Genomic DNA, 26,957 nt, shown 5'->3' with positions numbered 1-26,957 from the left:
TAGGGCTGGTAAGTTTGACTTTTCAGAGGAAAAAAAAAAAGTCAAGTTGGTGCCTGTTTGAGTTTGCAAGCCAACCCAAGCACTTTCTACTATGTGAGTGAGAAAGTTTGTACATTTCTACCAGAATGCCTGTGTTCTGCCACCGACTTGCTCTGTGACTTTAGAAAGGTCACTCGACCCTGTTGCCTCCCTTTTCTTACCTATGACGGGCATATGACAGACCTGCCTCCTGGGGTGATGCAGGGCTCTTCTCAAGCTGAGGTGCTTTGAGATTTCTGGTGCTCAGAAGAAAATACACCACAGACAACAGAAAAGAGTCACAGCAGCCTCTGGGTATATTTTTTGCATTTCATATATTATCCAGTTTCACATTCTCATAGGATCAGCAATTCTATAGCAACTTATTCTCAGAAGTCTTAATACAAGCAAGACAGCCATGGTTGTATAGAATACTTAAGCACTTCAATACCAAGCAATAAGATGCTAAAATAAAAAAACAAAAATTGCACAGTTTCTCATTTACTACGCCTGACGGAATCATTGTTACAGAAAAAACTTTTCTTTCAAGCTTTTAACTAAACATTAACTTATCTTACCGGATTACAGTTTCTCTTTAATTGCACACAAAAAACACACAAAAATTCTTTATGATGCATAAATATTTCCTTATTACAGATGGTACAAAAATACTCGTACTTTTTGTTCTGAACTCCCATAAGGATAGCTGATTTGGCAACACTGGAATCTCTCCAATCAGAAGGATGGGGGGGCAGGGGAGGGAAGAAAAAAGTTAGATATTTTACAGCTGTTCTATATAAAGTCTGAGGGGGAAAAAAAAAAAGATAAACCTGACTTTAAAAACAAGAGAAGAGACTGGACAAGAAAAGAAACCCAGTGCATTGTACTCTAAACAAACATTTTTCAAATCTTCTGGTCAGACTGGAGAATGCAGGGCTGGGGAGGTGGACAAGTAGGGGTGAGACAAGGATAGTATTTTTGAAAGCCAAGTCTTCACAGAAGCAAGATGAAGAACCTTGCTATATCAAGAGTTAGGCCAAGACCTGTTGCTACAGTTACACAAATGCTAGAACAAACTTACACACTCACACATACACAAAGTTAAGTGTTTTAAATTCATGCCAGAAAACATGCAAAACTGATTGTCTTTCATTTCCTTCAGCAGAGCTGCATAAAGTTGAGGGCAAGGCAGCCTGGGTATTGCTCTGTACAGCTAGGCCTCATTTGGCACCAGTGTCTTGGTAGGGATGAACCCGTCTGTTACCACCAGGATTGAGTCCCTCCATCTAGGCTTCAGTGGCACAGGAAGGAGAAACTCAGTCTGGGAATCTGTTGGGAGGGGAAGCGGGGGAGAGGACAGGCAGAACGCAGTCCACTGAGCTGGGTGGGTATGGATATATTCACAGTCTAACAGGGAAGCCCACAACTCCATACCAGGAGAAATGTGAGGTTACTGCAGAGTGTCCACAAACCAAAATGGATTTTGATGGATCCATTACTTCATCCCTGGCACATCGTTCCATGGAGAGACAAAGAAGGGAACAAGCCAAGAATAGACACTCTGGAACATAAGAGACAGGGCACACTGAGCATTGCTCTTAATTCGTTTACCAGGCCATTGAGATTACCTGCGGGGCAGATATGTGTTCACCCTCACCATAGGACACAGCAGGTGACAGGCTGCCTCCTTCCTGCTCAGATGGTAAAGTTGGGACTCAACGTTTACTACCAGGATCTTCAGTTTTTACACACTTACTCTTCATTCCCTTTAATGATTCTCCATGCCAGCGGCAATCTGAGTGAACAGATCTGACATTCAGACCCTTAATGCAACACACCCAGGCCAACGTTTAGCATTAATTTGGCCAAAGTTTCCTATGCAGTCTTTGGGTCGGAGTCACATCAGCTGCTGGGAACAAGAGGGCCCCAGAACTCACAGTTAGTAGAGGAAGACAAAAAAGGGGAAATTCTGCTACTCCAGTCCCTGCATCACCTAAGCAGAATGCAGTAGATGACGATGTGTGGGCTATTGAGAATGCTTGCCACTCTCTGCCTGGATGAGAGAGACTTCCCTCCACACCCCCACAATGATATATACACAAGTCCCACTCAAGGCAGCACTTCAAGGCCAGGCCAGATTTTCATGCAGCCCAGAGGCCAGGAATGCAAGGACCCAGAACAGATTGCAGCACTGTCCCCACAGCACTGGCCTAGGCCCACTTCCAAGCAGACATACTTACTGAAGAACTAACAAAACTGACGAGACTTCCATCCTTGCTGGGTAGCTTCGGAGGGAGGATACCAGCGCATCTGAAAGAGAAAGCCATTCCGTTACTGTGATAACGTCGCTAACACAGAGACTAGGAATTGCACACCCCTTCATGCCACAGAGGGGCAGTTCCACCCAGTATGGGGGGAGGGGCCTCTAGACCAATACCTGGATGCTATCCCTCAGGAGGGCCTGCTGCTCCAGGCTACCATTGGACTGCATGCTGAAATCCAGACCCCAGCACCACAAAGGGCTCTTGCACAGTTGAGCTTAAGTAACTGTGAGATAAGAGTCAGGAGACTCCTATTCCCCCTTTATGCTCTTTAGCCGAAGGAAGCCTCTTCCTCCATTTAGGACCTAAGATTTGGCTTTAGGAATGGGGCCAATATGGAGTGCACCCAAGATCTGGAAGTTGTCTGGATTTGGACGAATTTAGCTGCCCCCTACCAAGAGCACACAGGCTAGCATTGCCAGTATATCAATACAACAGGAGCATAGTTTGGCATTCAGGCTTGTTAGAAGCCATCTCAGGAGAAGCCCACAATAGCCGGCCTGTCAGACCTGCAGCATCATAATCCTTGTCTTAACACACTGATGAATCATTAGCCAGAGTACTCGTGTTCACACCACTCAGATTGGAGTCTAAGACCCCAACCATAACAGTGTCTTTCTAGGCCTGTATACCATGAGACCTGGCAATTGTTTACCTGGGGGCTTGGGAAGTGTGGCACTTCTCCAACCCTATTAGAGCAAGGGGGTTCTTTCACACCACACACTTCTCCCAATGGAGCTAGGGAGAAAGACTTCCTGTGAAGGAAGAGGGAGCCACCAGCTGACTGCCATGCATGCCTCTGAAAAGATCACCCATGGAGTCACTGTTAAGGGCAAGTACATCGGATAGCAGCAAGACAGACTCATGAGGGGACCCACAGGTTGTTACAAGATACACAGGCTAGAGAGTTCAGGGGTAGAAAGCTTCTCAAGTTGGCCTGCTGAGTTCCAGCTGTACAGGAAGTGTCTAACATTGCAACTCATGAGGAAGCTGGGGGGGGAGGGGAAGGGGGTTTCCCTATGATTATCTAGATAGAGCTATGACCTCAAGTTAGTCACAAATTCTCACTGACTCAAACTTTCAATTAAGTACTTTGGGTGGAAGGAGGCAGAGTACCAATGCCCAGCAGCCCTGGTTAGCATTAGGGAAGGGATCTTGGGGTATTCAGTGGAAGGAAGTCACAGGCCATAACCATTCTGTCCCCCAAATAGGGTGTGTATGTGTTGGGGGGGAGAGAATATACCTACACCACCAGGTCTCATGCCCTGGCATAGGATCTTTAGTGTCCAGACCAACTCAGGACCATAGCCTTACATCTCATCCACAATCCAGCAGCACTGCATCCCCTACGGGGGATGCTGGCAGTGCTGTGTGCTACCTTTCAGAGAACATGGCTTCAGCCTCCCTGCCTGGGCCTGGCCAGAGGCAGCTAGCTCCTACATCCCCATCCTCCCCCACACAACTAGCCCTAGCACATGGAGGACTCCCTATCGCTTGCAAATCCCCTCAGCAAGAGGAGCAACACTGACTGGTCAGGAGACACCTGAGCCACCAGCAAGGGTGCTGGGGGACATCAAGCCATTTGACATTTAAGACTACCCCAGCAGGGTACATCACAGTAATTATACTGGTGATTGGAACCCGTAGGTCACCTGCTACTGCATCTCTGCTTCCTGTGAAGTCCCCCTTCTCTATGGCAATGCATGCCCATACATCTGCTTCACAAGGACCTGCAATCCTGCCCCCAGGAGAGAAACCTGAAGGACAAGCCTGACTCCATCAACCTGAGCAAACAGCTGGTACAAGATGGGGACATGCCCAGCTTGGCACAGCTGAGTCACAGGGCCCACTTGTTGCTTTCCCCTTCACTAAGTGGGCCAGACCCAGCACTGCAACCCCACTCCCAATCACTGGCTCGGTACAGCTGGGAGGCCAGGTGAGGAAGCTTTTGCTGGAATAAAAAGGAAATGGAAATAAGATGGGTAGAACAGGCATCTGGCCAACTATTGTCATCCAGCCTGCTAGCTGGGGTATTTGACCCAGTGAAGAGGCTGCTGGTGTATGGAGAAGCATCACTAAGACTCAGAGGTGCTTGTGATTGAATTTCACATGTCCATAGAGCAAGGAGGGGTGGTCTGGAACAGCCATGACTGCCACTGGTGGATAGCTGCTACTCAGAGGATTGGGAGCATTGGCCAATATCAAGACCTGATATCCCAGAGCTTCTGCCCAGCAGGGGGATGCTCTGTAGCACCAGCCTAGTGGTGTCAGCCCTAGAGAATGGGGGTGCTCCCAGAATCCTGGGAGCAGTCAGAAGTGGGGAGGCATTACCAGGATGCAGCAAATAGGGAAAGCAAAAACATTCCCTGTGCTTCAAGGGTGACCTGCCCCACCGCCTTGGGCTGGTCATCTCTAAGCCTGTCCTCAGAGAGGCCACATACCTAAGCCAAGTGTACACAGGCCCTAGAGCTGAAGGGCTGTGCGACTGAATGGGGAAGCTCTCAGAAGAAAGTCACTAGATAATCCCAGCTCCACTGGGGGAAATGAGGCAAGAATCCTGGCTGATGAAGAGCCAAGAGACTGCACAGGCCACTACAAAGCTAGAAAGCCTGATTTAGCTCAGGTTAGCAGAAGGTCCCTTACCTTCTGATCCCTCCATTAAAGGGCAGCACCATATCCCTCCATGTTTTAGTTAAATGCTCATTCACTTGCTGACAGCTGGCACTGCATAGCCCTGCAAGGTACCAGCCTCACCACTGACCAAGCGTCAGTGCCAAGGGCCTCTTATTGCATTAGGCTGAGAATGGCAGCAGAGGTACAGAAAGATGACTGTGTCCAGGCTGCTGGCCAATGACACCTTCCCTGTGGGAGAGGCTCTAGGCTGACACCACTAGGAGAAGTTACCTTGGAAGAGTCTGCAATAAAGTTCTACCTCCAGACAGTCTGAAGAGTGAGTGGGGGGCTCTTGCTTGAAGTTTAGAGCTGTAGCTGCAGCTTGTGAGGGGTTAACAGTTACTCCCAGATAACCCCTTACAGCCAACTGCTTGCAACAGGCGTGCTAGAAAGCAGTGGTTTGTATTAGTCACTAGGCTGGCCAGGTGGGGGGATGCCACAGGAAGTACATCAAGAAAGCTAGTCTATGTTCAATGAAAGCTCTGCAAGCAGAGGCTGTGCACCTCTGGGCACTAGGAGGGTGTTGGCATGCTGGGAGAACAAGGCTGGCTGCAGGTGGATAAAGATAACTGCGGATTTTCCAACCCACGGGCTGGAAAGCCAGCTGCCTCCATCCTGCTGATCCAACTGCACAGGCCTTCCTGGAGGTTGTTTTGAGGGCCCAGGCCTGGTAGTGGTATAGACAATAAACCTGCCCTGTGCTGTGGCCTCTCCACAAAAGCAGCAAGCTGTTCATGGGACAGACTCAGTTCTTCTTAAAGTAGATTCCAAGACAGCCCGAGTCCCATGTGTACAGCAAGTCCTACTGTGCAGATAGGACACTGGATTCCTAATGATTAGCTCCTTTCCAACCATCCAGTGGACTGCTGCAGAAAAATGCCATTCAGAGGCTGTGCTGGAAGTGTCCTTGGTGGGAGGGGTTTACAGCTGGGCCGGCTGACAGACCCCTGCTTAGATAGGAACTGAGCATATTGCATCTTCTAGCTAGATCGAAAGAAAGCTGGAGGAGTCTTCCACCCTGTGGCTTAGGTGTTCTGGGCACAGTCCTCTTACAGGTGGAGGACCTCCTCATCAGAGGAGCCAAGGGGCTCAGCTGTGTCTTTATGCCGTTTCTTTCCTTTGACACTCGTTTGCTGCCTAACTCCCAACCCTACTTGGCAGAAATTGGGTCAGTCAGGAACAGCCTTTCAAGCTTAAAGGTTGGTACAGGCTGGGGTAGGGTGAGCAGACCCAAGCTGCATTTGAGCCCAAGAAGGGCAGTTCAGAACCAAGCCTTCCCAGCATTGGGATCTGGGACTCATTTGGCCTATCAGGGAGATGGGATGTCTGGGGTTTTCTGAGATTGGGCCAAGAATTCCACAGCCTTGTAAGACAGGGCGTTCTGCATTGACTGAGCCGTAACACCTACAGCCTTCTTTTAAGAAGAGAAAAATCACTCCCAGGAGATGCAATGGAAGTGGACTTGAGCTACTGCAGGCAGCCACACGGTCCTGGACTGAGTTACATTTTATGGTAGCTAAAACAAGCTGAGATTGTCAGCTATAGAATTGCTATGATCACAATGTCTGAGAGTTCAGGGGCTGGACTGACAGCCAGAGACTGGGGTGCTGTGGGTTTACAGGACAGGAACAGCAGAGGTGGAGGGAAAGCCCTGCCCCCAATCTAGCCTAGTGGGATCACTGAGGCTAATGGCTGTTAGTCTCTAGCCCCCTTTGAAACTACTGATGAGTCCAGTTCCAAGTGGACTTATGCCAGTCACATGCATGGTGCTTCAAACATACAGCAGGACCGGCTCTGCCCCAATGAGTTTGAAATCAAAGCCTCTGTTCCCACCTGTCATTAGCACTCAGGTCACTTCATGTTGCGCCCATTTATTCATTTTAAGGCTAACTGGCATCCACAATATGGCAGCCACTCAGACCTGGCTCCTGGACTACAGGTGAAAGTTACAAAGCCTGAACCCTCCAGTCCCTCCCAGGCTGCAGGAAGCTCACCAGCCCAGGGCATGTAGAAGCCATGTCATGCACTGCTGGGTTGTATAATGGTAGGGTCTCCCCTCTTATCCCCTTCAACCTACCATAGGGTCTTGACTGGATGCGGAGCCCCTCCAGCCAGGGGATCTGGCTTAAGTGACATTGCCAAAGGACAGTGGGGAGTGAGTTTCAGCTAGAAAATAAATGGGTGTCTCTGGCACTGCCCCCATGGTACCAGCGAGAGGACAAAGGCCACAGCAAGTCAGAACTGGAATTAGAACTCCAAGCCTCAGCCCACTAGGGACAGTCTACACCGCACACCAAGCCTGGGCTTGAATCAAGTTTGAGCCCACCCCACCCCTTCAGTCCACACAAAGTGAGATTCACATCCGTAAGCACTCAGGACCCTGCTATGGAACAGGCCCGAGTCACAGCAGGACCTGGGCTCTAAGACCCATCATTCTGCACTATGGATGCAGCTCAAGCAGCAGACCTGAGTCAGAAGGCCTGAGTTGTGCAGTATGGTTGTGTTGGCACAGTAGAAACACCTAGGTCCAGCAGTTGGAAACCCAGGTGTATCCAAGCCCATGTCCCACAGACCTGGTTTACAATGCAGGATAGATGTAACTTTAGAGACCATAATGCCCATCCTCTTCAGGAGGAGCTGGTTCTGCTGTGGTAAGCCACAAGGGCCTAACTTCCTGGAGCCGTCACCTGGGGCAATTCCCCCTTGTGCTTATCCTCTCCCTTTGAGTAGCCCTCTCCTGGTCCCACTGCCCCAGGGAGAGGAAAGCCCTGTGAGCCACAGGTATTGAACCCAATTACAGATTCAGATTAGGGCCAGTCACTGCTGCTCCTTCCCAGTTACTATGATGGTCACATTTCAAAGTCCTCCTCCCCCAAATGTCCCTCCATACACAGGGACAGCTAGAGTTCATACAAATTTCCCATACTCCATGTCCTCTGTCCCTCCCCCACACCATCTGGAATTAGTTTCTTCCATCCTGCCCAGCTGACCAGGAATGGAAAATCCCCATTTACAGAGCGGTGTATTGCTCTTTAACACTGGCAGGCAGCCTCTGCTGCAGAGAGGCTCCAGCCCCAGAGCTAAGCCTCCTTTGCACAGGACCAAGGAGACGGCTCTTGTAAAACCAAGCTGCAGCGACCAAGCACAAAGTACACAAGGCTGCAATCCCTGCCAAGGGGGGGGGGGTCCAAAAAAAAAATCTAGCCCTTGTTTAGTCTCCAGCAGAGAGTAGGGTGTCCTCACTGCAGAAGTAACCTGGGCTCTTACCCAGGTTTCACCCCTAACTCTTCCCAGCATCCACACACACACACGTTGCCTGACTTAAAGCACCTCAAAACCACTTAAGTGGGCCCAGCCGGGGGCCACAATTCAAACCCAGGTTCTGTACAAAGTAGATGGGTTTCAGCCAGTTAGAAGTGTGGCTACAGGCTGTGGTGTGAACAGTCTTCTACTTCTTCCTGCTGGGCTGTCCTTTCCTGCCATTCTACTTACTCCCCTTTCCTGCCCCAGAAGCCATCTTTTCATTTACACATCCACCAGTTCAGGGTTTAAACCCCACATTGCCTGCACAGCACTGGGGACATCTGCCTCCTTGCCTGCTGCCCAGAGGCTCACACCAAGCATCCTGCTGGGCAGGGCAGTCTCTGATGTGGCATCAGCCAGGAGTCATTTGGGGAGTTGTACCCCAAAAAAATCAGCATATGTAAGAAAAGGTCTCCAAGAAGCTGGCAGAAGGCAGCCATTACCCAATGGGATTTCAATGTGGGGGAAAAACTGACTCCTTGTGCAGTACACAGTTTGACAACTAACAACCTGCCCCTACTCCAAGGGATTTGATCAGGTACTTTGTGCTGCCCTGAGCAGGGTCCCCCCCCCATAGTACTGGATGGGCTTTTGAAACCAAGTGTTACTACTGGACTGGAAGAGACACCAGCTTTAGCCCGGGGAGCAGTGTATGCTGAGCACCTACTAGCCCCCTCCTGGCCAGGCGAAAAGATGCCACCACTGCCTGCACCTGCCTCCAAGATGGAATTGATGAAGTCTAGCTCCCCTGTTTGGAGTGGGGAAGGCTGTAGGAACCTCCATGAGGAACACCTCAGGTTGTTTCTTGGGCTGTGGTTAGAACAGAGACATACAGCAAGGATGCTCATGCCATCTTCATGTGTAAAGGCCAGACAGGCTGACCACTTAGAATCTGGAGGGCCGCAGCCCAGTGGGCAGTCTGAGGCAGACTCCTTTCCTGGAGGGACACTGTCAGTTCCCAGGGAAGCTTACTGAAGCCAGGGAGGTAGAAAATGGTATTACCATTTCTGCCATTGTAGGAAATGGAAGTGCAAATGGAGGAGTTGTGACAGCAGATTCAGGGGCCTACAAGTGTATCCAAGCCACTGCTCTGGTCAGATGTACAGCTGAAAGGAGGAAAAATTCAGACCACACCTGAGCCAGTGGTGGGAGGCTAGACTGGATAAAGGAGTTTCCTGAAGGCAGCAAAGCAATGCTGCAGTCTCAGTCATCTCTAGAGTCACATCAGATCAGGTTCTAGAGAGACTTCAGATACACCAATGCAGAGTCCAAAGGGTGAGCTGCTTACTGGAACAAGGCAAAGAGCCTGCCATGGGACTTAGATGAGTCTACTTCAGGAGGTAGCCCTTCACAACTAGGCATCTGACAAATCCAGCTGGGATTCTCTTGTCTAGAATGTCTTTTGGCACTTGTTCATCCCCCAGTGCTGGCTCAGGTCCTAATGGACTGGATAGGAGAGTGAATGATGGGTTTTTGGATTTGTTTGTTCACACCATGGCCATTGGGAGAGAGGATTCCAACAACAAAAAGCCATACAGGAGCTTTGTGGAGTCTTCCTCTGCAAGCCCACCCAACTCATACTGGGAGAGCTTCAGGACAGGGACCACATATTCCTATGTCTGCACAGGACCTAGTACAATGGGATCTCATCTCAGGTGGAAGCTTTTGCTGCTTCTTTGCCCCAAAAGGGTTTCTGCATGAGATTTAGTGGAGAGCATTTCATGCACTCAGCTCTTCATCTCTTGTCTGAGCACAAAGACCAGTGTTCCCTCAAGCTTGCTTTGCACACCACAGCTACTTGCCACTTCAGAACATCAGCAGGGAGAGTTTTCAGGGTCTTCTCCAAGGGCACAGGGCTGTATCAGCAGAGGTGGTAGAGAATCTACTACCCAACAGCTCATGAGCCAGCAACCAGCACATCACTTGCAGCAGCTCCAAGTGCTTCCCCTGCGTTGCAGAGTACAAGGATTCGAGTCCCTCCCCCCTTGTCCTTCTGCTCACAGGGAGGCTTTACTCCTTGGTAGTAGACAGTGACCCAAGCTGTAGTTTGACACTTCAAGTCATCTGGGAGCTGTAATGTTAACATGTAAAAAGCCAGGAGGCTGAGCTAAGAGGACCCAGTCACACCACTGCTCTCCAACCCAGCCAGGCTGGTCCCTGGATTTCTGACCATGGAAATATTAGGAAGTTTGAAGACTTGCTCCAGCCTGCAGGAAGAAATTGGAATGTTTGTGGGAGTTCAGTCACCTGAGCTAACCCAGTCCACCTGCTCTTTGTGCAGGACTCTTGCCACTCAGCCCCAAGGGCAAACAGTCCCTCAAAAGGAAGACTGGCTTAGGGCAGCCACCTAGGGTCTCCCTACACAGCAGTTAAACACCTGCAGCCTGCCTGTGATGCAGCTCCCAGGATTGGGGTTAAGGAGCTGTTTAATTGCAGTGTAAACACTCAAGCTCTGGGACCCTCCCACCTCACAGGGTCCTAGAGCCCAAAACATCTACACTGCAGTTAAGCAGCCTGTGAGCTAGAGTCAGCTGACACAGGCCAGCCATGGGTTGAATTGCAGTGTAGACATACCCTTACACTCCTGTACCTCAGAGAGGTGCTAGTTACGGTCCTTTGCATTGCTTGCCACCTTGCATGGACTAGAGCTAGTTTAGCAATTCTCAAAGGCAGGTTCAGGTTAATCAAAGGCACCCATTGCAGCCTCTAGGGGACTAAAGTTTGCTAACCAAAAAAATCCAAGCTCTGTCAGCTTCAGGCCCCTTGTGCCCAGTAATAAGACTGACTTAGCCAGCTAGTCTGGCATTCAGGGCATGGTGCAGAGGGAGTGAGGGTGGACTAGCATGAATTCAGAGCCCCCAGCATGGCTCTGGAGGAGTCTCCTGGAGTCAGACTTGACTTAGCAGCCTCTGGCAGGAATCAGTCTTCAGATTGTGCCTCGACAGAAAAGCTGCAGCCCTGACACCGAGTCCCCGGCACAAGCAGGAATGTGCTGTCCGGCTGCCAAGAGAGCCAGCCGTTGGCTGTTAGCAGCTGCACTTCCAGCAGGCTCTAGGTCAACATGCCAGCCACCACCCTGCCCTGCAGGCAGAGGTCTTCACAAGAGGGAGAGGAGATGGCAGCTGAGCCCAGCAAGAGCCAAAGGGAGCCCTCTGCCACAGAGGAGATTGGGGGAGTGGTTTCAGCTGACACTGCCTCCCTGCCATTGGGCCAGAGCAATCTAGATTGGAAGTCACGCAGATGTGACCATGCAAGGAAATGACTGCCCCCCACTACGGTGGTCTAGCCAAGTACTGTCAGCCCTCCCACCACTAAGCAGGCACTTGACTGCACCCATCTGCTCCCAGGGTGTTCCAGAGGGCTGGGGTGTAAGCAGCAGCATTTGGCCAGAACGGTCTGGCATTAGAACTGCCACATGCAGCATGGAGACAGCTTAGCCTGCCACCTGCTATACATGCCCAAGTTTCCTAGCAGCCTTGGTTCTGGGGAGGCAGGAAGGAGCTGGGTGAGGAGAGCTTCTTCCCTACCAAGCCTGCCCTGGAAGGATCATGTAGGGGCACAGCTTGCTGTTCAGGAGAGGCATTTCAATGAGCCTTCAGGCCTCACCCACATAGTGCCTTAAAAGGCATCTATACCCAGGTGGGAGTCAGAATGAGATTCAGCTAGGCCTGAGCAAGCTGGTTGTAGCCGGAGAAGTAGCTGCTTCCCCCCTTTCAATAGATTCTGAAGGCACCCGAGAGTCCCTAGCCTGCATCAGGCAACTAACGAAGCCTGTTTTCAGACAATCCCACTTGGGCACCGAGCTATGGGAACCTGAAGTGCTCTCATCCTACTGAGCAGGTAACAACTGAATGTTATGGACTTGCAAAGGCAGGACATTATGTTGGACTAGATGTTGGCTCCCAGCCAAGTATAGAGCCACTCTGCATTCCCTCCAGAAAGTCAGAAGTCCCCACCTTCTCCAGAGGAGCAAGCTGGACCTCATGTCAAAAGGACAATTGTGCACCAGACCCTCAAAGCCAACACAAGTTCTCCAGCACCAGGCTCTCCTCTGCTGGGAAAGAATCAGATGACATTTAACATCCTAGATGCCCTCCAGACCAGGACTCCCCAACAGTCCTATGGCCCTGGAAGCTGCTCCCCTAAAATACCAATTGCTAGAGGCCACCTCAGTGCTCACACTACTTGGCCTTTCTGCCAGCCAGCCACACAGCATAGCTGAAGTCACCTGTGCAACACTACAATGGTTCTCATCACTCCTCTCCAGCAGGAGCCGGAGAGCTATTTGAGTACCTGCTCCTCTCCAGAGACATCACCTGCAGTCCCCCAGGATCTGTCCTGCCTACCCTGCCCCTCCAACCCACTGACATCTACCTTCTGGCAGGTCACCAGGAAGGAGAGTGCTGGGACAGTCAGCTGCAGCTTCTCCCTACAGATGCAGCCACCACTGTCAGTTCTGGCACGATGCCAGCCCTCAAGTGAGCAGCCTGCTCCCATTAAGCCTGGACAAGGCAGAAATACCAGCTGGGAGGGAGAAAGCATGTAGCTAGTCACTGACCTCCCCTTCCATCGATGGGCTCTGCCTCCAGTTGCTGGAAAACCTCAGGTTCTGCTGCCTCCTCACCAAATCTGGAGGGCCAAATGTTGAATGGAGGAATCCCTTTCCCACCTCCCGCTCACTCGGGGGACAGCACCCCTTTGGGGAAGGGAGCTGACCAGCAAGCCATGCATGTGTCACTGGGTAGCTCTGCAGCTGGATGCAGAGGCTGCAGTGTGTCTGCTGCAGCCGCCAGCCACCAACAGGCTACACTGCTGGAAGAATACATCCCCTTGTGCGCTGCTCTCCACCTGCATCCAATCCATGTCCATGGGGAATACTTTGGCTCATTTCTGGTCTCTGCTACATACAGAGCCTGCCAAGGCAGCTGTGTGCCAGGACAAGGCAGCTAAAAGAAGCCAGGGTAGAGCATGGGGGAGCTGGAGAAGGCTTCAGTCACTGAAGCCAGCTGCTAGAAGCAGGTTGGCTCACCCAGTGTGTCTGCTCTGAGCTCAATGAGGTGCTCCCTTGTGGGAGAGCTGTGCCACCAGGGGCCAGGCACAGGAATGTAAATGCTTACTGAACAAGTTACAGATATTACAAGAGCCCCACACTCCCCCATGCAGAGGGTCCATCCTAGGCAAGATGCTGCTGCAGCAACACTGACCCTGCAACGGTAGGGGCTATAGCAGATCCTTACCTTGCACTTCTAGTGCGAGCCAGACATGAAAGGCCATGTTGGTATGGGGCAAACTGACCTGCCATGCCCACAGAAGTTCCAAGCCACAGGAAGCAAGGGTCCTGGTCCCCACACTGACTCAGAGTTTGCTCCAGGAGCTGGAAGAGCCTCCTGGCACCTCTTCCTCCCTATTGCAGTTTGGGCCAGGAGAGCCAGAGTGTCCCTGCATGGCACCTCTAACCCCTCTGCTTGAGTGGAGCATCACTGCAGTGACAGATGTTCTTCTGTGAAGACCCCTCTTCAGACCCCATGTTTTCCCCCTGCACTGGGGAGTGCATTGCTGTGCTGCTCTGTGCAGCTCCCCACCACCACATTAGTTAGGGCTCTCTGGAGCTGCCTCCTGGCAACACCGGCAGTCTGCCAAGAGGAGCTGAGCCCCAGGCAGGAGCGGGCTTTGTTTGTGCTAACTGGGGAGGAAAGGTGAAGGTTAGACCTGATGTCGTGGGGCTGGGTCTAGCCCCTTCAGATAGTCTGGAAGGAAGTGCCTGACAAGTGCTGTTCTCGAACGTGCACAGTAGAGAATTTAGTTGTGTGCTTCCGTCATCACATTGCTCGCCTCCCCCACCATGTGACATGAGTGAGACAAGGGTGTGGCCGGGGAGAGATGAACTCCTTTGACACCAAGTAGCAGGTTTTCCCTGCCATGGTTCAATGAGGTTCCTGCCCCCTTGCCCCTGACAGAGCTAAGTAAACCCTAGCTTGTTGGGGAGAAGTTCAATGTAAGATGGTGCCATGCTGTGGTGCCATGTTGTGCTGCCAAGTTGGAGATGTGGGTTAGAAAGAATGCCTGGCATCTCATTCCCCAGGCTCTGGTGGGTGGGTAGCGTGAGGCCCATGCACTGATCGCCAAGGAGATATGGGCTACAGAGATGGGCAGAAGCTTGCAAATCCCGCTGTGCACCCTGGAGAAGAGATGGTTACCTTACCAGTCTTTCCAGACGTGGGGGCCATCATGCTTAGGAATGAAGCTGTAGGACAGCCACTCCACTAGCGGCAATTAGGCATCACTAGGGTGTCCCATCTCCAGGGACAGCTCTGAGCTTCAGGGCTAGCCTGCGCTGGCATCATGGCTGGCGTTCACTAGGGACATCAAAGGAGGGATTTGAGAGAGGGAGGGAAGGCAGACGGGATCATTTAAGTCAGTGATTGTCCACTGTGGGAGTCCCCGTGGCAGAGGCTTGCAGCATCACACAGTATGCAGTCAAGTATGCCAGCCCATTGTGCTGTGGCCCTCCCAGAGATATTGGTGGTGGGACAGGAAACAGTCAATGAGCAGGTTACTGAAAGCTTCAGTGCTACTAGACACCCTGGACCAGCCTTGTACCACCCCTTGCCATCTGAGTGGGAGACATGTGCACCAATCCCATGGAGCAAGCTTGGCCGGAGCTATTACACTAAGTCACTCCTAGAGTTCTATTCAAGGCGGCAAACAGTACGCACCTCTCCAGCTGCCGCACCACTGGGGATGGGGTCCCTCAGGGATGGGTAAATGAGCCATGTGCCCAGACAAGAGCTACATGTCACAGGTCTGGCTTTACTTGGGGTAGTTTAACAATTGGTTAGGGGTTCATAGGCCAAGGAGACCCAAAGAGTTACAGGAGTCCCTCCAACAGGCTATGAACCTGCTGATGCCCAGTGTAGGGGGACCAGGTCCCACACTGCAGGGGACCATCCAGGCAGACCAGCATTTTTGCTCACCCCGATTTCCTGGGAAGGAGAAGCTGCAGCAATGAACCTGTGGAATGGTGCATGTGCTTGTATGCTGCATCACAGCAAGGAGGACAGTGCCATCTCTAGCCACCGTAGCCAGTGTGGATGGAGGACTTGGCCAGTGGTCTGTTTTGTTGCATATTGAGAACAGGGTTTGAAGGCCACTTGCTTGGCAAAGATTTTATCCACAATTCAAGAACTAGTCCTCAATCTAATCTCACCCCACCCTGCAGCCCCACCCAGCCAGGCCTCTGCAGCAGAGGGCTCCTGCCTATGGATTAAGTGGCTCAGCGCTGGCAGCAGCTAAGTAATGTTTAACTCCATACATTTTTATTGAGCACCTGTGCGGGAATGCCTCTGAGGACATGCCAGCTAGAGATCACAGCATGGGGAGAAACCTGGTAGTGACTCAGAGCTGCAGGAGAGGATATTTGTCCCAAAGCTACTTTAATGAGAAGACCTGATCAAACCACACAGTCCTTGGCAAGACACTCCTTCTCTTCCCTTACTGCCCCTGGAGTGGGAAAGGCCAGGTGAATGCTGCTGGCATGTGGATGAGCTGTACAGAGTTCTACTGTTTTGAAGTTAACCCATTACTGTTCTGGCTGCATGGGCTGTACTGTAGTTAGTGCCATCTGCCCAGCCACCCAGCACAACATGGCAGCACTGCCTAGGGCAGAACTCCTGCTCGTGGGCTTACCTCTAATGAATACTGCTTCCTGTAGGGCATCTAAGAGGAACTCTAGACAGACCAGCCCTGTTGGAAGTGGAGCAAACCAAAAAGCTTTTAGAGTGACTCTCATGAGCTAGATGGGCAGAGCTGATCTTGTAAAGCAAGTGCATTAATATCCCTCTGCACAGGTGCTGACTGTGGGTGCTCTGGGGTTGGAGCACCCATGGGGAAAAATGGTGGGTGCTGAGCACCTACCAGCAGCTCCCTGCAATCAGCACCTCCCCCTCCCTGCACCTACAATTGGCTGTTTTGCAGCATGCAGGAGGGGGATGGGAGAGAAGCAAGGATATGGCATGCACAGGGAATGGGTGGAGTGGGGGCAGGGCCTGGGGTTGAGCACCCCTCAGCACAAAAGAAAGTCAGTGCCTGTGCCCCTCTGGCTCAAGTCCTAGGGAAGGGTAGGTGAGGCTTCTGGTCCAGGTAAGCTTCCAACTGGCCTTCCCTTTCAAGGCCATTCTTGAAGCAGCTGCAGTGATTACATTTTACCCTTCCTCTAGCCATCTCCCAGCAGCCTAGGGCTGTATAGAGAGGCATGGTTTGGTGACTAACCTGATAAAGGAGTCTCATTATGTAGAGCCCTAGTCATTCTAGAGTGCAGTATCCCAAGTCACTACCTGCCTGTTTAGGATGGGCATGTGTGCTTCAGATCTAACAGCAGTGCAGGGACTTGAGCAACCAAGCGACTGTCAGTCAATGCAAGGGTAGGCTACTGCTCATTCTGGCCCTATGCAGCTTATTGGCCTGCTGGACCTCTCATCTATGTAGCAGAGTGCCAAAAAGAGTGGCTAAAGAGAGGCCCGGCTGGGCAGAGATGGTCTTTCCCTAGTTCAGTCTTTGAGGGGTCCTGATGGATAGGATACAGGACACAAGCCTGCATGCGTCAATGCCTTAAGCAGGGATATCAGGACTACATGGCAACAACAAGAGCAACTAACCATGGCCCTTTGTTGCACATCAGCTGAACCCAGACACATTAAGATGCAGCAATACACAGTGGAGGCTCCCAGACAAGGTTAACTATCCTTGGTACCTCTATGGCCTCACAGCCCTGTGGCTCCACTCCGGGAGGCAGGGCCAGGCTGTTATCCCCACTTCCAGATGGGGAAGTGAGTGAGCCACAGTGACTTGCTCAGGTCACACAAGGCTGTTTGTGGCAGAGCAGGAATTGACCCCCTGATCTTCCATGGACCAGGCAGGGCTCTAGCCACTGAACCTTCCTTCCTCTGCCTCCCCATGGTGAGGCCATGCTAGGTTTAAGTTAGCACATTGTGGGTCCCAGATTAGAATTAAAAGCTTGTTTAAGCTACAATTGGTTCTTATGCCTCCTCCTGCACAGGGCATCACCACAGGCAGAAGTTGAAGCATCCAAAACCTTAATGTGTTTGGATTGGGTTTTCAGTGCAACTCTCAACAGGTCGGGGGGGGTCAGTCACTGGTCTGGGGACCATTACAACATTCTTGTAGTTTGTCCTTAGGGATTCAAACTCAACTTGAGCTCCATTTTAGTGTGGTGGTCTTGGAATTCCTTTGATTTTAAACAGGACATTGGCAGACACTAACCTTTAGCAAGGAGCCCAAAAATAATACCACCAGCTTTTGGTTATGGAGCTGATGCAACAGGCTTAAGTTGTATTTTAACTTTGAAAGGGCAGATTTGTGGGCATGCCAAAGCAGCCTGCAAGCTCCAGTTGTGAAGCTTTATCAAAGCAGCTGCTGCATGCTTGTAAATCTGGTCCTTGCCAGAGACTGGAGCTAGGACATGGGGCTTGAGGACCAGGCTCCCTATGGGCTCCAAGGCTTCTGCCTCAGTTCCCCTCTAGAGCTGCCCTGGTGCAGCAGAGCCATATGGAGCCTTTCAAGCACTGCTCCCCAAGCTAGCACATGGGCACAGAACATCAGAGATCAGTAACAGGTAGGCAGAGTCATCTACCAGTGAAGTGTCCTGACACACGACCAGTCTACCTCATGCCTGCATACAGTGATCCTGTTTCCAGTAAAGCTACAGAAGGGCAAGAATTGGTTGACGTTGGAGTGGTCATCGGAGCTGTTGACCTGACCTTGTCTATAGCCTATAGCATAACCAATAATTAACTCCCTAGCTATTACTGAGTTGATTCAAATGCAGCCCATGCACAAAGTTCCCATTAGTTTTAGCGATGAGAAGTTTGAAAAGCACCATTCAGAACAAAGCCAAATCTCTCAGGTACCTAATTTAATTAAACTTGTATTGAGCTGTGTACATGCAGCCATCTGGCAGTACACCTTCCCTTTCAGGAGCCATGAAGGTGGAACCCCTGTCTCATGTACACATGGACCTCAGCCTCGGCGACAGAGTTGTGACTGGCCCCTCCATAAGCAGATTGCACAGCTCACTGATCTGCCAGCCTTTCCTTCCACCGGCCCTGCTGAACAGGATTCTGCTTGGCTCGATGTACTGCCAGCCAGCCAAGTCCCAAGGGCAGGCTTCCCCTGCTGTCAGCAGCCAGGCAGACTGAACCTGCAGTGCCAGAAGTGTCTGGGCTTTCACCGCCTGTGGGGCAGGTGAACTCGGGCTTTCGTCAGGGCCCCCAGCAAGCCTGTTCACTTAGAGCACCAGCACAGGAATGCACTCTCCTGCTCAGTAGGTGGATCAAGGTGCAGAAGCCAATGGCCCAGCCAATCATACAGAGAGAAGGAACAAATAAGGCTCCAAGTTAATGGTTCTCCAGAAGGCGCAGGAGGGCTTCCCTTGGAGCAGGGCAGCTGGGCAGGACTCACCTGAGCGTGAAGGGCAGCAGCGGCAGCAGCAGCAGCTGGGTATGTGAACGCGGCATGGGGGATGGCAGGGGTTAGCTCTGTGGTGTACAGTGGGTAGGGAGCCCATGCCTCTGGAGATGCCGGAATAAGAGCTGCTCCAGCCAGGTCATCTAGAGGTTTAGAAACAGCGGTGACAGTGTTTGAGATGTGTGCTGATGGGGAACAGAGCTGACTGCAGCAGTAAGACTGAGGCTCAGCACTGCTTTGCTTCCAAGAGTCCCTGTCCCGTCCCCCCCCCAAGGGGAGATGAGAGATCTAACCAAACTGGAGTTCCTCTGGAGAGCCACTCCTCTGCCTCCATGCCCTGAATAGCTCCTTGCACCCAGAGCCCTGTGCAGCTCAGCCACCAGTGATCAAGCTTAGGGAAGTTATGGCTTGATGTGCTGATGCCACCTCTCCTGCCCTGGGGGGTAAGGGGTGGGCTAACCCTGACAGCATGGCAGCCTCCATAGCAGCATGAGTGCTCTGAACTATCTATACCTGGTGACCCCTTGTTGTATGTGAATCAGGCTGCCCCAGCAAAGCCCACAGGTGGGCCCTGCTGCAGCTGTGGGTGAAGGACCAAGTTGCTCTCCCCAGTTTCAGTGCCCTCCCAACAGCCAGCAGTGACTGCACATCTGAGGCCAGGCTCCTGCCTGATGTGGGCATTAATGGCCACCTAGACAGCAACAAGGGAAGCAGCTGCAGTGCCCACTCCTGATTCACTGTAGAGCCCCTCCTTTCCCAATGCGGCCCCAGTGGCTACTCACAGGGGTCCCGTGCGATGAAGTGTGCGCCCAGGGCAGGGTGGATGTTGGTGGGGTTCGGTGTGGCCATCAGCTTGCTTTTTGCCATCTTGGTGTTGGCTTTGGCAAACTCCAACCGCAAGGTCTGGGGGTTCTCTGGGTCGAAGCGGATGCCCTGCAGGAGGGGGAGCACAGAGTCTTGCACTGAAGCAAATTCCATTCCCCAGGTGGGTTCAGATGAGGTGACTAGTCACCTCTCCCCAGCCAGGGACCAGAGCCCAACCTGTGACTACAACCAGTTATGCAGAGTGAGGTGAGGCCAGGGAACACTAGACCAGAAATGGACTGCTTGACTCTCCAACTTTCTGTGCACTAGGGAATTTTTCCATCTTGCTAACAGCTGATCTGGTGTTGGTCCTGTCCATATGTGCACACTTCCAAGCCCCACACAGCACTATCTTTCAGAGAGTAGGTGAGCTTTGCTCAAAGCAAATCTGATGGAGCTGGAGATTGGAGAGCCCTGTCCACACTGGCATTTCCTCCTGTTGGCAGTGGGTGTGGCTAGACTCCTGGTAAACCTGGGTGGGGATGCACTAGTGTGGAAAAGGCTGCAAACTTCTTGCACTAAAGACAGGAGCGTGAGCCTGAGCAAGCCACAGGCAGCAGCTGCTCAGCTCAAGTAGGGGGAGGCAAGATGTGCTCCCCAACATGCAATAGCCTGGCTTGTCACCTTAGCAAGGTTTTTATTAGATGGCTTAGGGGCAGGATGCTAAGTAATGGGTGGGGGCACACATGGCTGGACAGGTGTGCACTTCATCACATCCCAGCAAGGATAATGCTCAGTGTATTGAGCCAGCAAGCGCATTAGTCCCTGGCAGACACCTGATGCCATGGTGATGGAAATGAAGCCATAAAAAAATCCCCACAGACCTACAGGGCCCGTTGTAAGCCAGGTGCTGGGGGAATTCAGAAGTTCTATCCATGAGACTTTCTGCTGAACTGACTTGTCACCCTCCCTGCCTGACAGCACCTAGCCATTTAGCACTATCAGTAAGGCAGCCCTCCTCCGACAGGGCCACGACATGGGTGTAGCAAACTGCTACCCAGCAATGGGGAACCTGGGGTCTGTAGTCCTCACATCTTCATTTGCAAATTAGGGCATGAAAGGCATCACCAAGCTCAGCCTACAGGCTCCTACATTTGGAATAAATATTTGGTAATGGGCTCTTCAGTCTAGCCACTAAAGATACGAGACCCAATGACTGGATGTTGAAGCAAGATGAATTCAGACCAGAAATAAGGTGTACATTTCTGATGGTTAATTACTTTCACTAGAACAACTTCAAGGATTGCAGCAGCTTCTCCAGAGAAGATTGGCCGTTTTTCTAGCTTTAAAGGGAATTGTGGGGAATCTGACCATTGCTATAGAGGTCCAATGAGAGGATCACAGGGACTTCTTCTGGCCCTGGAATCTATGAACTGAAGGCTCACCCTCTGCTTGTTTGACTGTCCCACAACCAGGGGAACCAGAACTCACCCAAGTTTTATGCCACCCCCACCCTACACTGCACAGTCTTACAAGCTGGTTTTGCAGTTAATGTCTCATTTCAGACATGGTTACGAATAAGGCAGGCTGTTGTGATCATGCAGTGAAAACCCTTCACCTCAGAGCTAGAGACCCAGACATGGGAGGCCTTTAGTCTTCAGTAGAAAAGTGTGATGGGGAAGGGAGATGACGAGCTGGCAGTGAATAGAAGGAAGCTTCCAGTATATGCTTTGCCCAGCTCACAATATAATGCCAGAGGCGTTACCTAGCTGTGGAGGAGTTCTGAACAGATGAAGTGCATTGCATTGGCTATAGCTGGTTTCTAGACCAGGCTGAAGTCCTAGTGCAGGTACGGATCCTTGCCCTCCATTGCTTTAGGGTATAGCTGACGGGTGGGGAATCCTTCACATGCTGCTGACAAGCCAAGCATCCAGGTACCTTGCTGCCTTGTTAGAAGTGGCACTAAGCATCAGCTGCTAGAGGTGGGGGTTACAGATCTCCCAAGGAACACTGGGGCTGGTTAGCCACATGAGGCCCCAGCTGGAGACATGGATGGGTACTTACATTTAAGGCATTCTTTGCTGCTTCAGCACCAGCTCGGCTATCAAAGGTAACGAAACCAACTGGCTGGAGGAGACAACAGGTTAGGTCCAAGCGCCTCCTCCCATGCTAGTCCTCCCCAAGCTGCCAGCCCCAGCCAGACCAGAATCCTGCAGCATTCAGAGAGTGGCAAGAGGCCAGTGTGGCTGCTCTAACCCATATCTTAGAGGCATCTGTGCAGAGGCAGAGAATTCAGAGAAGCCCAAGATTCATACCATGCTTCCATTCCCCACCCACCACCCTCCAATGTGCTTCTTCTGGCCTGGGCTGCTCTGTTAGCACCATGGGAATTTGCCGATGGATCATTAGGCCAGTCAGGACCAAAAGCCCTGTGGTGTCTGGCAAAGAGCCCTGAGATCCAGTCACCCCCAGCTCTGGCCTTGGAGTAGTGTCTGAATTGCAGTTCCAACTGGTGTTCAAGCTTGTCTGGGTTTGGGGGACAGTTTTGTCAGGGCAGTCACTGGGTTAAGGGTCAGATCCCAGCCCCTCTCTCACTTGGTCATTTCACATCTTCAGAGAGCTGCATGGACATGGGGCAGCAAACTGCCCTACCTCTGCAAGAGCAGCACATGCTTAAGCCTTGGGGGTGGGAGGGGATACCACATATAGCCTTTGTGAAGGGGCACCACCACTTCCATGCAGCCAGCCAGCTCAGGTCATGGATTAAGCTTTCATCCCCCTGCCTCCCCCAACTGTGGAGTCCAGGGAGCTCTGTAGGGAGGTGTGACACCTCCCAGTACCTAGGGCAGGAGGGCCCCAGTTATCCATAGGGATTTACACCAAGAGGCTTGGAGTTGGCAGCTTCACAGCTCTGCCTCCTGTTACTAGGCTTTCCTGCTAGCACTTGCCTCCCAAGCAGGTGACTGGGGTTGTTCTGTGGCTACCCCTCCCCAGCATTATTGGAGGGGGGCTGCACTGGACTGCATGCCAGCTTTGTTCACACAGAAGCACAGCTCTCAGTAAGAGGACAGCAGGGACATGTCAGTCAGCTTGGAGTGACAGCTCCCACATCTGAGGCAGAGGCAATGCAGCACCCGCTGAGCTGGTCCCATAAGCTCACAGGTCTGTGCCCTGCCTAGGCTGGGCAACCCCCATCCAAAGAATCTCTCCACAGCTTTAGACTGCCTCTAGCCCACCACTGTTCAAAGCCTGCATCATCAAAATGGCCTCTGGTCTAGTCTGCCTGTAAGATGCTTGCTGCCTCGTTGCGCTCAGCTGGATGAGAAGTGGAACAGACCAGGTGGGCTCAGTGTTTTACTCCCCAGGGTGGAGTCACTGGTGGTCCCACTCCAAGGCTTGCTGCTGCCCAGCCATGCAGCAGAGGTGGCTGGAAAGGCATTTGGGAAAGCTGTATCATGGGCTGGGGGACAGGGTCTGGATGCAGGTGTGAGTAGGAACTGAGGAGAGCACCCAGGCTACCAGAGGATGGCAGTTCACCCTGCAGGGACTGTGGGATCCTCCCTGAGCCCCATCCTGGGAACCTAATCCCTGCTACAACAGAAGCCATGGAACTATGCTGGGGGGGGGGAAGAGATGGAATAAAGAGTTACCTGTTTTGATGTTAGTTTGATCAGTGACCCTTCATAGCCCTGGAGAGAGAGAGAGAAACCAGAAAGTTACGACTCCTTAAAAGGCAAGACAACCAGTGAGGCATCATGACAACACAACTGACTTCAGGAATCCCCCACCAGCCCCAGCTAGTTTCTGAAGCATAACTCTGGATGATCCAGCTGTGTTTGAGCTAGGTTAGCCTCTCCTCCCAAGCGAGGGCAGCCTGGTCCCTCTTCTCCCCTCCCACCCTGCTGAACTTGGCAGGCACCACAAGTGCTAGGCTCCCACCTGTGCCTGCTGGACAGCCTGTGAAGAGTTACTTAGTAGCAAAAGCAGCTTCCCCAGGGCTGCTCACAGCAGAATTTAGGTCTTTAGGAAGATGCACAGAGGAGGCATCTGAAGTTCATTTTGATTCAGAGTCTGTTCAGGAAGCTAGATGCCAGCATGGCTAGGGGGCTGGAGCATGTTAACCCCAGCAGATGCTACTGCCAGCTGATGAACAAGAGATTACTGAATGGGGGGCAGGGGGGAGAAGGATGGGATACTGGAGTGGGTATCCTGGTCCCAGTCAGCTATTGTTTCTGGTCCCCATGCATCCAGAGCAGCAGCACTGCCTAGACCTGTGGTTTTCAACCTTTTCTCATTAGCAGAGTTCTAAAACATTTTGGACTGGAAGTGCAGACCCTTTGGAAATCTTAGGCACTCTGCACACCCCCAGGAGTCCAGACACCATAGGCTTTGCCACTGGCCTGGACTATACAGACTGCAGACCAGGGCACCAGCATCAGTTTAGTTTCAGCCCATAGTCTGGGTTTACAGCTTCCTGGACCAGACACACACCCCTACACCTGGATTTCATAGAATATCAGGGTTGGAAGGGACCTCAGGAGGTCATCTAGTCCAACCCCCTGCTCAAAGCAGGGCCAATCCCCAATTTTTGCCCCAGATCCCTAAATGGCCCCCTCAAGGATTGAACTCACAACCCTGGGTTTAGCAGGCCAATGCTCAAACCACTGAGCTATCCCTCCCCCCCAAATCCCCCCTGTGATTTGCCCAGGGGGGATGGTTTGTTGTGCCACCAGTGGTCAGGATTGTGCAGTGTTGTGCACAGGGCCATTAGCACTAGAGGCAGTGCCCCAAGCAAGCCCGGACACCTCTGCAGAAGTCTATGGCAGAATTGCTTGTGCCCCAACCCCATGGCCTAGGGCAAGGCCCAGCAGGTTCTCATCCAGACAGGACCTGCAGGGTTTGGAAAGAGGAGTCTGTGCCATAGCAGGGAAGGGTGGTACAGCCCCCCACTCCCATGAACAGGCCTGTTCTCCAGGTACACTGGAGGGGGAAGTTGTCATGGTAGTGGTTCAGCATCTCTACCCAGCTTAGCTACTCCCCAGCCCCTCTGTGATGACCCAGCAGAGAGTTCAGCTGTCACAGGGAATCTGACTCACACCTGGGTCAGACATTTCACCCGCTGCACATTATTAGGGACAGGGGGAGCTCTTCACCTCCCATGTTGCTCTGGCTGCTGTTTGCTGCTCTAAGGGGACATCCTTCTCCCTAGGGCTCTCCAGTGCAGTGGGGAGTGAGCAAGCAGCACCTGCTGTGGCTTTTAGTACATTGGTGTGAGCTCCTGTGAAAGGGAGGAGCCACCAGAGGGCCCCAAGGGGCACCTTCTGGGTTATCAGTGGGGTATGGTGAGTGCCAAACTCCCATCAACCCTGGGCTCAGGACAGTGAGGGATTGATGGCCTGCAGTGCCTGGGGCAGAGGGGATGGCCTCTACTCCCCAGTAGAGGCTTCTGTCACTGCCACCAGCATTAGATGCCTCACTATTGTGACTGAGCAGGTTACTCTGAAGGGCTCCCCCCTGACCCCCACTGAGCAGCAGCCCAGGTCCCTTCACTCTTCCCATTAGACTTTCAGACCCAGTAACATCTCCCCCCTGCCCCCAAAGAAACTCCCTCAAGCAGATGGCAGCTGAGGCAGGCCAGCTGGAGGACCAACCAGCATGTTGCTAGCGGGGCAGCCCATTTTAGGTTGGTTTTGCACCTACTCACCTTGAACGGTCGGAAGAGCAAGTAGAGCTCTCTGGGTTTGATGTCCACAGGAAGGCCACTGACAAAGAGTGTCCGTACCTAGAAGAGAGGGACCCACATTGAGTGCTGGCAGGCAGAGGCTGGAGTGCTAGATACCAGATGCATTTCAGAGACATGGCCTCAATACATCACCCTTTGCATTCTAGGCCTTTCCCTGGGGGATGGGGAAGAAGAGTGTGATGAAGTGGGACTGTTCTTAATGTTCCTCTGAATAGTGTGGGGGTGCCTCAGTTTCCCTTAGGCAGTTCAGTATCTAGGTGGCAGGATAAGGGTGTATGATCACTGCAGAGCCCTAGAGGGCGGGTGTGTGCAGCATCATGCCTATGGCACCACAGTCATGGGGGAAAATGTTGCTTTAGCACTCAAGCTTCCTAGATTTGGGAGGAGGGGTGGGAAGGAGTGTGTAGCTAGAGAGGTCATTCAAACTGCTGGCTCACTTTCAGAGGCACTGCAAATCCTCCTTCATGATGGGGTGGGCCCCATCAGAGCTGTACATTGAGCCAGCAAGTTACAGAACCATGTACAATTCACACCCAAAACAGAGCTGCATGTGCTCCTTTATGGCTCTACTAGGCCCAGACCCTGTGCCTCAACAGGACCTGGACACTAGAGCAGGGCCTGAGACATCGCTCAGAAATACATGAGCATGGATTAAGGTCTACTGGCTAGGAAATTTGATAGGCTGTGTTGCCTCAAAGATCTTGCTGGGTGCACGAGCACACAATGGGATTGACATACTGCAGCTTTCCACTAGCCAAGAGGCCACCTCATGCCCAGATGATGGGCAAAGTACACAGCCCCAGAACATCCTGCTGGGCCATGGAAGTTCTACCCACTCCATCCCCATCACCAGGGCGGGAAAGGTCTCGCCACACTGGTCTCCGCTCTCTCGAGCTGAGTGTAGGGTAATATCTAGTCCCAAGTGCTCAGCGGGCTACAGAACAAGCCGTGACCCTTGTAAAAGCCAGGCTGATCAAAGACCTGCTGCTGAACCCTTCCAGCAGCCTCTCTCAACAAGAGTCCAGTCATTCATCAAGAAGTTTCCTTCCTCACTTTTGTCTTCCTCTTGGTACCATCTCAAGATCATCTCCATTCTTGCTATTTACATACAGGTGTGTTAACTTTGTTCTCCAGAGGAGTGCTCTATGCTACCCACATCTCCCACCCCAGCCAGTCAGTCTTAAAGCGGCTATGGCTATTGATTTTAGACTTCTCCAGAGAGCTTGTTTCCCTCCAATGCTCTGAGAAACCTACTGAGCTCCCTGCAAAGTGAGGGGGCCCAGAACTAGGCCTCTGGGAACAGACTTCAAAGTCAAATGACAGCAAGACAACCAATGTAGACTGTTCATTGTCACCACTGGGGTTTTCAGTGTCACACCACATGCAGAGTCCACTGATGGAGTGAGTTGATGGCATCAGAGTGACATCCCATCTCTGGCTCAACCCTGCAAATCTGTAAGTCTTGGGGCAACCCAGAGGACAATACCAGGCAGGCTCAGGGCACACACCCCTTCATGCCTCAATGGCCAGCTTAGAGCACTGTGTTCCTCCCAGCAATGTACCTGAAGAGCATACAATGCCACTTTCGAATGTGGTAAGCAATTGGAGGAAGC

The 26,957-nt window shown here is 52.0% G+C and overlaps 1 protein-coding gene across 5 annotated transcripts in view; it reads right to left on the bottom strand.

The window, feature by feature from the left end:
- Window positions 1-311: 311 nt before the first annotated feature.
- The window catches only part of RBPMS2 (RNA binding protein, mRNA processing factor 2), a 49,050-nt gene continuing 22,404 nt past the window's right edge, over window positions 312-26,957 (bottom strand). Inside the window, exons 2-8 of one of the 5 annotated variants that reach the window (XM_073363234.1) lie at window positions 25,306-25,383; window positions 23,252-23,290; window positions 21,666-21,728; window positions 19,580-19,730; window positions 18,792-18,940; window positions 2,259-2,328; window positions 312-1,927 (exon numbers count right to left, since the gene is read on the bottom strand). In XM_073363234.1, the coding sequence (XP_073219335.1) occupies window positions 2,266-2,328; window positions 18,792-18,940; window positions 19,580-19,730; window positions 21,666-21,728; window positions 23,252-23,290; window positions 25,306-25,383 (543 nt within the window). In that variant the 3' untranslated portion in view covers window positions 312-1,927; window positions 2,259-2,265. The remainder of the gene's footprint in view (window positions 1,928-2,258; window positions 2,329-18,791; window positions 18,941-19,579; window positions 19,731-21,665; window positions 21,729-23,251; window positions 23,291-25,305; window positions 25,384-26,957) is intronic. The other 4 variants (XM_073363233.1, XM_073363235.1, XM_073363238.1 and 1 more) reach the window with 4 other exon arrangements.

This window comes from Lepidochelys kempii, chromosome 10 (genome assembly GCF_965140265.1).
Source record: "Lepidochelys kempii isolate rLepKem1 chromosome 10, rLepKem1.hap2, whole genome shotgun sequence".
Lineage (NCBI taxonomy): Eukaryota > Metazoa > Chordata > Testudines > Cheloniidae > Lepidochelys > Lepidochelys kempii.
This window is presented reverse-complemented; position numbering and strand designations above follow the sequence as displayed.